Genomic DNA, 12923 nt, shown 5'->3' with positions numbered 1-12923 from the left:
GAAGACGACATACAAATGATTCAGTGATCTGTCACAGGAATCCTGGTCACTCAGCTGTTAAGGACTCGTTCTGGGCTGCTCCCCCCCCATCCCACTGCTGACATCACCTCCAAGATGGCAGCGTCCAGCAGCAGCCTCAAGGCTTTTTGATGTGTTCACAAGTGAGGCGCTTTTACAGGTAATTAAAATGGCAATATGGTAAATGTATACACAACTGGAAGCTTTTTTTGAAATTGTCCGGTAACAAAAAATAAAATAAACTTACAGAAGCTGTAAACTTGAATTTGAAAGGTGGTCCCTCAAAGAAAGCAGAGCAGTTGTCATCACTGCCAGTCACAAGCCGATAGGGCCGGGTCTGTTTGATGTCCACAGAGTTGATGACTTTGCTGTGTCCTGTAATGTCACCGACAGATGAGCCGGAATCCCAAAGGAACACGGCACCAAACCTAAAGGGAAGAGCAATGAGAATATTAGTTCTGTATTTTCACATGCAACAAACTGTCTGTTCCTCCCATCCTTACCTAAAGATTTTGGTTAAAAATTTGCATTTGCTTGAAATACACATACATACATATATATATATATATATATATATATATATATATATATATATATACACACACACACACATATATATATATACACACACATATACACATATATATATATATATATATATATATATATATATATATATATATATATATATATATATATATATATATATATATATATATATATATATATATATCCTAAACTGAGTTTGCCGATTAGAGGCAGAAGTTCAGTGGTAACCTCTGCAGTTAGCTTCACTATCCAATCACAGCTTTGAACAAACCGCACTGGTTTTACTGAAGTGTAGGAAATTAAAAGGTTAGGACTCATTTATCATCTGACAGTCTTACAAACTCAAACTTAAGATCTCTCCTCCTGTCAGCATGCTCCTTGAGCTGCAGCATGCCCGACTGGTTCCCTGTGCTGCTTTTACCTCTCTGCACTCTGATGTAGAGTACACAACAAACTGATCCCAAGTGGCACTTATAATCCTTGCATTAATATAGTTTTAGTCAGGTTTAAACTAAATAAAAAAAAAAAAAAAAATAATATATATATGCATCTCATACAGTTCCATATACACAATCCTATACCCACAGTTGACCCAGAGGAAGGCAATGAGCCAATTTGCTACAGCAGGGGGAGAAAAAAAAATTCCTTCCTTATCCCCTGAGAGGCGAATCGGATTTTCTCTGAATTAACGTTACCTATATAAAATGTCAGTACCCAGTTATATTATGTACATTTAGGAAAGAATCTAGGCCTTTTTTAAAGCAATCTACAGAACCAGCTCTTACTCTGAAGAAATCTTTCAGTTTTTTGGAGATGAAATCCCTTTTCCTCCACACGTAAAGCCTGCACCTTGTCCTCTGTGAAGACCTTACAGTGAATAACGCAACACCAAGTTCACTGTATGGACCCCATATGTATTTGTACATGTTGATCATATCTCCCCCCCCCCCTTAAAAAAAGGAGAAGTCCAGCCAAAGAGCATTTGGCTGTACTTCTATGGATCACAGGAGTGCAATTCGTTTCTCACTCCTGTGGCCCATTTTCAGCAAAGAGCGGACTCCCGCCGACTCTGCTGACGTCTAGGCACCGCATCATTGCGACAGTCTGGATCCGCCAGGTGCCTGGACCAACACTCATCTCAGCGAGCCACTAAGAGCCAGAGACAGCCCACTCCTGCCCCCATCCACAGCTCAGTGCTCCAATGAACATGGAGAGAGATGAGCAGAGAGCTGCGATTGAGTCTACAGCTCTGCTCATGGAACTGTGAAAACCAATCGGCAGTGTTCAATTGCTCGGTTTTCAGTGCAGAGGCACCGGGGGACAGATGTAGACCCCCCCCCTCTCCCCCCCAAATGTAGGTAGGTAGAATGCTGGAGAAAAAAAGGAAACCCATACTTCTCTTTTAAAACTCCTCTTAAGAGAGAATGAATTCAGTTCTCTAATCTTTCCTCATAGCTGAGCTCCTCCATGCCTCTTATTAGCTTGGTTGCTCTTCTCTGCACTCTCTCGAGTTTCCCGATATCCTTTTTGAGAACTGGTGCCCAAAACTGAACTGCATATTCCAGATGAGGTCTTACTAATGATTTGTACAGGGGAACAAAAAAAATAATTCTCTCTCTCTGAAGTCCATACCTCTTAATACAAAAAACTACTTTGCTCACTTTGAAAAAAACAGCTTGGCATTGCATGCCATTAAGCTTATGATCTACCAAAATACCCAGATAGATACACACACCCCATTTTATATTCTCTCTAACTAATTTAGAATAATGACAGCTTTCTATCTGCTTGCGTTTAACAACTATATTTCAGCTAAGCAGTTTGCCCACACTTTGAAAATATGCAAGACCCAATTATAAATATATTACATAACAAATATAAAAGTTTTAGTTTCCTGGCAACAATGAAGCAAACGTCCTTTCCACAGCTAAAGCAGAGATGACAAGATGGAGAATGGGACTAGATAGAGAAACACGCTCTATGTGCCAAGAGCTCTTCACTCTCATGGTAACCACACATCTAAGCTTCACCAACTGACACCCGGTCATCTTAGAAGTTTATTTTAGGTATGTAGTGCCGGCACTTTACATACTCTGTACTCATATTAGTGCCTGGCCTCAAGGAGATTACAATCTAAGGTCTTTATCTTATGAAGCCCCCATAGAGCCATTGTTCTTGTCAATTTCAGTTTTTGGACTGCCTGTATTTAGAATCCTGGTTTGATTAGTGAGGTCTGCACTGAAGGTTTGGGCTTCCCCCATCTCCCAGGGGATCCTGGGACATAAAGCAGGGGGGTCATATTCTCCGACCTACTATGGCCAATCTCTGGTCACTAAGGTAGGTAACCAGCAGGGGGCTGTGGGATATAAACGGGCTAGGGCCCAGAGAAGAAGTCTCTTGTTCTTGGGGAGGCAAGACCCAGCCTCATGGCTGCATCCCTGGGAGTTTCACCTTGGACTGCAGCATTTTGTGGGGTCCCAGCTACCACTTGGCTGGGGGACCTCAGCTCCTATCCTTCCTGGAGTATTTTCCTAAACACCTCTGCAAGATCTTTAAATACCATTTCCTGCATTCAGGACTGCAACTCTATTGGAATTACAAATGTCAAAGTGGGTGTCTTTAACTAAGTTTGGATCAGATTTGAGTCCTCATTGCCAAGTTATAGTTCTTGGTTTGAGTATCCCTAGGCTCACCCCTACCCAGAGGCGTATCTGGCCCTGGTGCAAGAAACTATGAAAGGCCCCCCTCATCCCTGAGAGCCCCACGGCCCTTTCCCCATTTACTCTGGGGCTCATTACTCCCACGGTGGGTCCCCACAGCGGGTAGCCTACCTGTCATCTTGAATCGGGTTGCCACCTTTTCTTCAAGTCAAACCAAAACACTTAATCGGTGTATAGCAACTTTTTTTAGTAGTATACACTAGACATATTTTGTGATTACATAACATTTCTAATATGAATTTAATCACAATAGTTCTCCTTTACATCTGAATCCACCAAGTTTCCTTACACTGTAAAGGGTGACACTGCAGCCTATGTAAAAGGAGAACTTAAGAACTTAGAATACTGAAAACTCTAATGTAAGTAGAGAACTTTGATGCAAGAAGGAACACTGCAGACTCTGGTGTAAAAGGGAAATTGTGATATAAGGGGGTCTCTTAACCAGAGTCGCCACAGAGTCTGCAAAGTTTTCCCTTACATCAGAGTCGGCAGAGTTTTCTTACAGCAAACAACACCACTGAGGAGACACACAGTCTGAGCTTCTGGGGCTCTCTGCTGGAACTCCAGGGCCCGGAAAAAATAAAATAAAATTAAAAAAGGGGGGGGGGGGGGGGAATGAGAGCTGCACGGCCTGTTCAGTCTCATTTAAAAAAAATAAAAAAAATTTAAAAAAAGTGCCGAACAGGGAATAGAAGCTGGGACCAGACAGTCAAACCAATTTGATCTGCGTGCTACACTTACATGCATCAATAAAAAAAAAAAAAAAAAAAAAACACACTAAGGTCAATACGGACAGGAGCCAATTAACCAATCAGAATGTCTTTGGAGTGCGGGAGTAAGCAGGAGTGCCCTGGAGGAAACACATGCAGGCACAGGGAGACCATGCAAACCCAGCTAGGGCGCATGATGCCAAGAGCATGGTGAAAGGGGAAATGGCTCAAAGGCTCAATCAGCCATCAAAGGCAGCTTCTGCATATCAACGCCTCTTGTACAATATGTGAAGCCAAGCAACTGACCAGCAGCAGCTTCCAACCACAGATTCCAACTGCTGCTCTGATATAAGCAGAACCCTGAAATATGTACCTTTTTGCTTACAATTCCTCCTAAAATAACAGTGCACTTTCTGGAGAGCTCACAGTGTACATTGAAATCAGAGCCAAGCTGGCCCGTACACTGAACGGAATGACGCTGATCAGCAGGGACTGACCGAAGTGTGATCAGTGTGTGGCTGTCCTGCTTGACAGGCATCCCCCTCAACACACGTTGATGGTTAGATGTACTTCTGTCGATGTGATACGTTGGGAAAAAAAAAAAAAAAAAAAAAAACACACCAAAACACACACAAAAAAAAAAAAAAAAAAACCACACCTACACAACATATGTATGACAGAAGGTGAGGCTGGAGTTCAACTTTAAAAATCAGAAAGCACTTACGAGCAATAATTTATACACCCATTCTCTGCTAGCACATGTATGCTGCTAGCTGCATGAAAGAAAAATCTGTATACGTATTCTAATAATTCTTCCCACCTACATTAGTAGGAGTGAGCCGAGTTATATTCTATTACTGTCAAGTAAATTCCTGACATCTTCATGGAAACCAAACTCTTGACAGTCATTACATCTGTCAGAGACGTGTATTGCCTTTAAAATGCATCTTGTCAGATCTGTATTCCTGCGTTCTATAAGGAGATGGTAAATAAAAGTTCTACATCGCGTTTCCAGGTTAATAAATACAATCACTAACGTAAGCATGTGAATTATGAACACAAAGCTGCTGCACAATGCAGTAAACACAGATAGAACCGCCAAATGGCAACTCTGACAAATGAAGGAATGAGGCCTTATATAAAATGTGTCCCAATAAAAAAATAAAAAAAAAAGATTTATAGGATCGGAAATAAAATTAAAATATTGCTGACCTTCTGCTCCCACAGCAGTTGAGTTTTGCACATTATTATAAGCATTAGCCTGTATATAGTACTTTGTAGATGATATATAGCAGCATTAGACACACAACCACTGAGCTGAGCTGACTAACCCCCACAGTGATATGGGGGTTTGTCAGCTCAGAAGTGGTGAGCGTTTTTAAAGCGAGCCCACATCAGTCAGACCTGTATTTAAAATCGCTTGCCGACTGTATAACCTACATTCAAGGCGGCGAGGTTGTGCCAGATCACATACCTATGACGTGAGCCGACACTCCTGGCAAGGAGGCGTGTACCGCTAGCAACACACCTTACTGCGATTAAAACACAGCAGATGATCACCGGGGTGCGGGTCAATTAATCACTGTCGACACCCGGCGATCATCCTGAATTTACACAGTGCAGAGCCCTGTCCGGTCAGTGGGAAAGTAATAGATTTTCTTTCCCCACAAAGGCAATAACATCCATTACATCCCCTAGTAAAAAGCACGGGAAGGAAGGAAACTCCGCAAGAGCAGAGATGATCAAAATACCACCAAAAGAAAGCTCTACTTCTGGGGGATTGTCACACAATCGTGCAATTGTCAGTTCAATCAACAGTGCCGTATCGCAAAAAATGGCCTGGTCATGAAGGGGTGTAAATCTCCTGGAGAGCAAGTGGCCAAGGGCACAGCAGCCCACATTTATTGATACAAAACAAAGTCTTAACACTAAGTCCTTGTACACACCGTCGGAGATTCCCACAGAATGGTTCCTATCGGACCGTTTTGTCGGATATTCCGACTGTGTGTGGTCTGCATCGGACTGTTTTCCGTCGGAAAATATCCATCGGACCAACTTTTCCAACTTGCCGGTAAAATTTGCCGACAAAATGCTCCGATTGGACATACTCCGATGGACAAAGTGCCACGCATGCTCAGATCAAATTCCTAGACCAAAGCTATTGGCTAGTAGCCTGAACGTAGTCCCGTCTAACGAAATAACGTCATCACGTTATGTACAATCGGATTTTCCGACAACTGAGTCCGACCGTGTGTATGCAACATCACTTCCGGAATTAATCCGACGGATTTGGTTGCTGGAATCTCCAACCATGTGTACAAGGGCTAAGAGTTTTAGCTTTACTCAGAAACTGCATTGCTAGACAATGTTAAGCCACCTGAATCTCCCATCAAATGCGCAGTCTCCCAGACCATGAGTTCTTCAGCCTTACAGAATAACCAAAAAAATAAAAATCCAGAAAAGCGCATTTCAAAAGTTATAAATTGATTTGCATTTTAATTAGTGAAATAAAGTATTTGACCCCGTCGCAAAACATGACTTAGTACTTGGTTGCAAAACCCTTGTTGGCAATTCCAGAGGTCAGACTTTTTGTAGTTGGTCACCGGGTTGGCACAAATCTCAGGAGGCATTTTGTCCCACTCCTCTTTGCAGATCCTCTTTAAGTCATTAACCACTTCCTTACTGGGCACTTAAACCCCCCTCCTGCCCAGACCAATTTTCAGCTTTCGGCGCTGATGCACTTTGAATGACAATTGCACGGTCATACAACACTGTACCCAAATAAAAATGTTATCATTTTTTTCCCCACAAATAGAGCTTTCTTTTGGTGGTATTTAATTACAGCTGGGAGTTTTATTTTTTGCTAAACAAAAAAAGATGCAAAATAAATAAAAAAAATTAAAAAAAATTCAGTCATGTTTAATAGTTTGTTATAAAATTTTGCAAACGGGTCATTTTTCTCCTTCATTGAAATGCGCTGATGAGGCGGCACTGGTGGGCACGGATAAGGCGGCACGGATAGATGACACTGATGGGCACGGATATGTGGCATATGAGGTGCAGCACTGTTGAGGCAGATTGTGGGCACTGATAGGTGGCACTTTTACTATATGTATGTTGCACTGGCAGGGGGCAAGTGAGCACTGATGACTTGGCCGTGATCGGGACTGAAGTCCCTCTCACGGCCGCCGGTGATTGGCTTTTTTTTTCTCCTCGTGCTCTCAGCGCGAGGAGGAAAATAGACGATTACCGGCTCTGTTGCGATCACATGATCAGCTGTCATTGGCTGACAGCTGATCAGGTTGTAAGGGGTTGGGATCGACCCCTTGCTTCGATCCGTGATCAGGCGAGTCTCAGACTCGCTGATCACAGAGCGCGCCGTGCGCGCCCCTTGTGCACAGGACGACATCAATTGACGTAGTCACGACAAAGCAGGTCCACGCTGTAGCCGTCATTCGGCTATAGCGCGGATCTCAAGCTTTTAAAGCGGGGTTCCACCCTAAAGAACTTCTGCTCATCGGAACAACGCCCCCCCCCCCCCTCCAGTGTCACAGTTGCCACCTTTCAGAGGGGAGTGTCTTAGACAGGTATTTGCACCCACTTCCGGGCATAGACTCCCACGGGAGTCCATGCTTCTTCCTGACCCTGCGCGCGCTGTCTGCTGGGACAAACACTGGTCCCAGAGACAGCGCGGACCATTCCCATTGCTCTGCACGACTCGTTGTAGGGAGCTGAAGCCACAACGCTTCACTTCCTGATTCCCTCACCGAGAATGGCGGCAGCAGCAGCCGAGAGATCAATCGGCCTCGGCTGCCAACATCGCTGGACCCTGGAACAGGTGAGTGTCCATTTATTAAAAAAGTCAGCAGCTGTAGTATTTATAGCTACTGGCTTTTAATATATATTTTTTTTTCCAGTGGACTCCCTCTTTAAGGTTTCGAATCTGACATTTGGTAACTTGAACCATCAGCTCCCTCCACTTTTCTATGGGATTAAGGTCTGGAGACTGGCTAGGCCTCTCCAGGACCTTAATGTGTTTCTTAAGCCACTCCTTTGTTGCCTAGACCATGTGTTTTGGGTCTCTCTCATGCTGGAATACTCATCCACGACCCATTTTCAATGCCCTTAACAAGTTGAGCTGATGCCAAAGAGCTTGATTTTGGTCCCATCTAACCACAGCACTTTCTCCCAGTTCTCCTATGAATCATTCAGATGTTCATTAGCAAACTTCAGACGGGCCTGTACATGTGCTTTGAGCAGGGGGGCCTTGCGGGCGCTGCAGGATTTCAGTTCTTCACAGCGTAGTGGGTTACCAATTGTTTTCTTGGCGACTATGGTCCCAGTTGCCTTGAGATCATTGCCAAAAGTGTCCCATGTAGTTCTGGGTTGATGCCTCACCGGTCTCATGATCATTGAAACTCCACCAGGTGAGATCTTGCATGGAGCCCCAGACTGAGGGAGAGTGACCGTTTTGTGTTATCGCACCAACTGCTCTCACCCTCTCTTGGCAATGGTCTTGTAGCCCATTCCAGCCTTGTGCAAGTCTACAATCTTGTCTCTGACATCAATGGACAGCCCTTTGATGTTGTAGCTTAAAATTAAGAGATATGAGAATAAGGATGTCAACATTAAAAATTAGACTGGAAATTTCTTCGCCAGTGGGCAAACGTACCAAATCAACAGGGTATAATCCCTGTACATCCCTTTCCTAATCTCACACCCTGGCAGGGCCTCACGCTGTCGCAGCATTTGCATCACTCAGTCTGCTCAAAATGGGCATACGATGAAAGATGCCCATCTGTAGCTGGATAATGTGCTAAAGGGTCAGTCCACCAAATTGGATTTTTAGTATAAAGGGCCCATCAGATATATTTTTATGTTAAGCTTGCACATGTAGAAGGTATTTATTACTGCTCAAAGAGGTTGCAGTGATAATGCCTTTGCTTTTCTTCAGGCATTATCCAGGACCACAGTAAAACCCTGCAGTTAAGCCGTGCAGAATGCAACCCATACAAGTTTAACAGCGCCACTATGCAACCACATGCAATGTGCATAGTTGCAGCGCACTTGTGTGGGGTTAAAGCAGATGGAAGAGGTGATCCAATGAAAAAAAGGTGAGCAGCTCTTCAGAGAGCAAAGGCAAACAGCCCTAATATAATAAAAAGGTACAGCATTTTTTTTTTTTTAAACAATTACTGTATATGGTGGTATATTGAGAATTTATTCATGTCCACTTTAACAGATCTAAAACAATTTCTTCCTTGATCCATCATCTTAGAAGACATCACATGCTAGCTACTCTTCATTCTTAATGTCCTCCAATGTGGTCATGGTAACACAAGGAAAATAGGAATTGAGACCAATACACACAGAGCTCTAACTTGAACTTTAAAAATGTACAATATCCTTCACAACTTCCAAATCAGGCCCAAGTCTCACATCCTCCCTTCTAAGTCAGCAATAGAGTGGTGTAATGTCTTCATTCACTAAGGGGGGTTGGTTCATATGAGGCCTGGTTATTAAAAAGAAATGGCTCAAACGATAGAAGTTACATTAGCATTAGCGTGTTTTCCTTCCACCACATTGGACCCAGCCTGAGATTACACTTCAATTATAAATGAGCTCTGAGCATACATTAATAGGCTTTCAGCCATCACACCAGGAACATATATGCTGCTTATGTTGTGTCAGAGCACATAGCTGAACGGTCGGTATAGGATACAGAACCTCAGTCTATATTGCCGTCTCCATTCCCCAAACTTAAAGGGCGACTATTGCAAAAACCATTCAGCCATAATTCATTACAAATAAATGTAAATTTACAATTTCAAAATAGTTTTGTTCCACCCAGTATAGACAGTGTGGGAAAATCAGAACATCTGTGTGTTTTTTTGTTTTTTTTTATAAATAAATGTTCTAGAATACTATTACTGATTGAAAAATAAGTAGCATTTTTCATATGCTTCCCAAAGCAAAACTTATGTTTGATAGAAGTGGAGAGGAGTTAGAAACCTGTCAGATTTCCACCTGTGTCCCCACTGGGGAGATGCATCCTTTCTATTGGTCCTATTTACTATTGTCCCCAACACAGAAAACAAAACGGAGATTCAAATATGTTACAGCCGTCACCAACACAGGAGAGATTAAAACCCGGACACGTTTCCATTAAAGAACAATTTTCACTGCAGAGGCAGTAATGTAAAGTGTTCTACAAGTTCCATACTCTGCAACCCCCCCCCTGTTTAAGCTGCAGCCCAATGGCCACATTCCCCCTTTTGGACAAATCGCTCCGACTTCGGAGGACTTGTCGCATGAGAAGTCAAACCCCATTCTGTGAAATGGAACTGTTCTAATTGGTGTGGCTTGAGTTGCTCAGACTCAGAAAAAGGTTCCTGCACTACTTTTGGTCCCACTTGCATTGCCTTCTGTTAAAGTCGTTGCTCTGGGGTCAGACTTCAAAGATGGTTGGAAGTCGCAGGCAGTGTGAACCTGGGCTTATGCAGCAAGATTCCAATCTCCAACGCCTGTAGCCAGTACAGGGACAGGTTCATCCAGCACCTACAAATGAACTGCACCCTACTCCTAATACATGATGTAGAATGAGCTCAGAGCGGTAAGCACCATTCTGTCCCTTTGCGGTTTATGAATAGCATGGGGGGGTGTACTGCATATACGGCCAATTAATTGCTTTTTTTTTTTTCATGTTTTATTTAAAGAAGTGCAGAACATAACAATAAAAGGTAATTGTCAGAGTAAACTTGGCAGTTATGTACAAGACAGTAACATGTGTGGTGAATGTGTGATAGCAGCCAAACATAACTTAAACCACCGGTATAACGTGGAGATCTGGCCTCTAACATTAAGATAAAGGATTACACCCCCGGAACTCTCCGTCAAGGATGGAACAAGATTGAGTAAGGTAGCTTAAAATAAGAGATATGAGAATAAGGATGTCAACTGCAACCAGAGTCTGAACACTAAATTTTGGAAAAGAGAGCGGAAAAGGGACAGGACAAAAAAGAGGGGAAAAAAAAAAAAAAGTAGAAAAGCAAATGAAATAAAAAACAGAGGGGGGGGGGGGGGGGGGGACTGGGGTGGTGTGTGTGTGTAAGGGGAGATAGTTTTCAACATCGAGGGAGTGGCAGGGGTCATTGGAGAAGAAGGATCCCAACAGAGGTTTTAGGTTCCTCAAAGAATTACTTGCTTTCTAGCAGCTAGAAAGCAGTTGCACATGCTTGGTGTGTTTTTGAGTCAGTTCTGTACAAACAGGGTGGAGAGTGGGTACATTGGGGCATAGAAAGGTCAGACGTAGCTGTTAAAGCGCACATCAAGCTGTGATCCTGGTCCCGTTTACTAGCCACTGATCTGGAGCTTGAGTGTAGTAAGAAGTTAAACACCCCCCCCCCCCCCTACTAAATCCTGGGTGTCTGCTCTTCCTGCCCACCCCTTGTCTCTGGCCCTGACTGTAGCATATCTGTAGTATTTCACCATTTCTTGGGTCAAATAATTGCAAAACAAAATATTATAGGTGGCCCTTTAGCGCTTTCAAGGGCTATAGCTTAGCTGGGGCACCTCTATACTACTATGTATATACTCTACACCTGAATGCATACAAGCATAGGAAACCATAATGTAGACCCACTGCGAGGCCTCATCCTAGTACGCTTTATTTATATACCCAACAGTGAGCTTTGTACAGTACAGAGAAGAACAATCTGATCATGATGCTGGAATTGACAGAAATGCACAAAGACTATAGGGAAAAAAAAAAAAAAAAAAAAAAAAAAAAAAAAAAAAAAAAAAAAAAGCTGCTGCCAACTGCTATACAAACTTCTAAAATAAATGCTTTGTTTTCTCTGGCACTGGAATACCCAAGTGTTTTACTCCAAGGAAACAAAACACTGTTATTTAAAATAAATAAAAAAAACACTGATTGTAAGCCTGCTAAACAAATAAGTAAAAATGACTGCTAAAGCTCCATTTGCACTTTTTAAAAAATGTTCACATTATTAAAAGAAGATTCATATCATGTTCAATGCATTGCGACTGTTTTTTTGTGCATTTTTGGATGCATCTCAACATATAAAGCACAAAATGAAAACCTAAAACATAAATAGGATGTAACACAAGCTAATCAACGATTTTCAGGACCTTTACAAATAAGCCAAACATTTACCATGGTTGCTCACTAAAGATGCTTCAGATGCCCACATGTGTAGTACCCATGGAAGTCAAGTGAAATTGTGTACCACACACAGGCCTGCCAAGCCTTACTGAACTGATTGACATCCAACTACCAGAACATTTCTGTATTTTTCTATAAAGAATGGCGGCATCACTTACGAGTCTCTTCCTTCACCGACCACTGCGATTCTCTTGCTGTCTTCTGTCCAGGCAATGTCTTTAACAACCCCAGAGAATGGCTGGTATTCATATTTCAGCAAGTGTTCCTTCTGTGTGGTGTCCCAAATTCTTATTTTACCAGTAACATCTAGCAAAGAAGAAACTTCAGTTTATCCCCAAACACAACATTAGATGAGATTTCTTTCATCAAGCTCATAATTGTAGCTCATTTCACTTTTGCGGAGTGCAAATTAAGGAATGTGGTCTAACAATCACAGAATGTAATCAACCATCCAAGTTTTCCCATCAATGTAGATTACTTGGGTGACTCCGGCAGGGCTAGTCATGGTTGGCTACTTTTAGGCAGCATGAAGAAATGGGCTCTTTCACACCAGCCTTCAGTTCCGATTAGCGGGGGACCTGTGAGCCGATCCCCTGCTGGTAGGAGTAGAGCAGGGCAGATAACAGGTCCATGTCACCTCAGTTTAAGCAGAGCAGATGACAGAAACCACTCAGCTCTTTGGACGTCAGTAAACCGGATTCCACTGTCCGTTTACAACCAGCAGCCTCTGATCTGGTCCAC

General features: G+C 42.8%; 1 protein-coding gene across 1 annotated transcript in view; it reads right to left on the bottom strand.

Annotated features, from left to right (window-relative positions):
• WDR1 (WD repeat domain 1) overlaps positions 1–12923 on the bottom strand; it is a 74040-nt gene that overhangs the window by 41186 nt on the left and 19931 nt on the right. The window contains exons 4-5 of the mRNA XM_077477784.1: positions 12341–12488; positions 266–446 (exon numbers count right to left, since the gene is read on the bottom strand). Of these exons, the coding sequence (XP_077333910.1) occupies positions 266–446; positions 12341–12488 (329 nt within the window). The remainder of the gene's footprint in view (positions 1–265; positions 447–12340; positions 12489–12923) is intronic.

The sequence above is a fragment of the Lithobates pipiens genome, unplaced genomic scaffold (genome assembly GCF_037356315.1).
Source record: "Lithobates pipiens isolate NorthernLeopardFrog02 unplaced genomic scaffold, aLitPip1_a1.2 Scaffold_13, whole genome shotgun sequence".
Lineage (NCBI taxonomy): Eukaryota > Metazoa > Chordata > Amphibia > Anura > Ranidae > Lithobates > Lithobates pipiens.
This window is presented reverse-complemented; position numbering and strand designations above follow the sequence as displayed.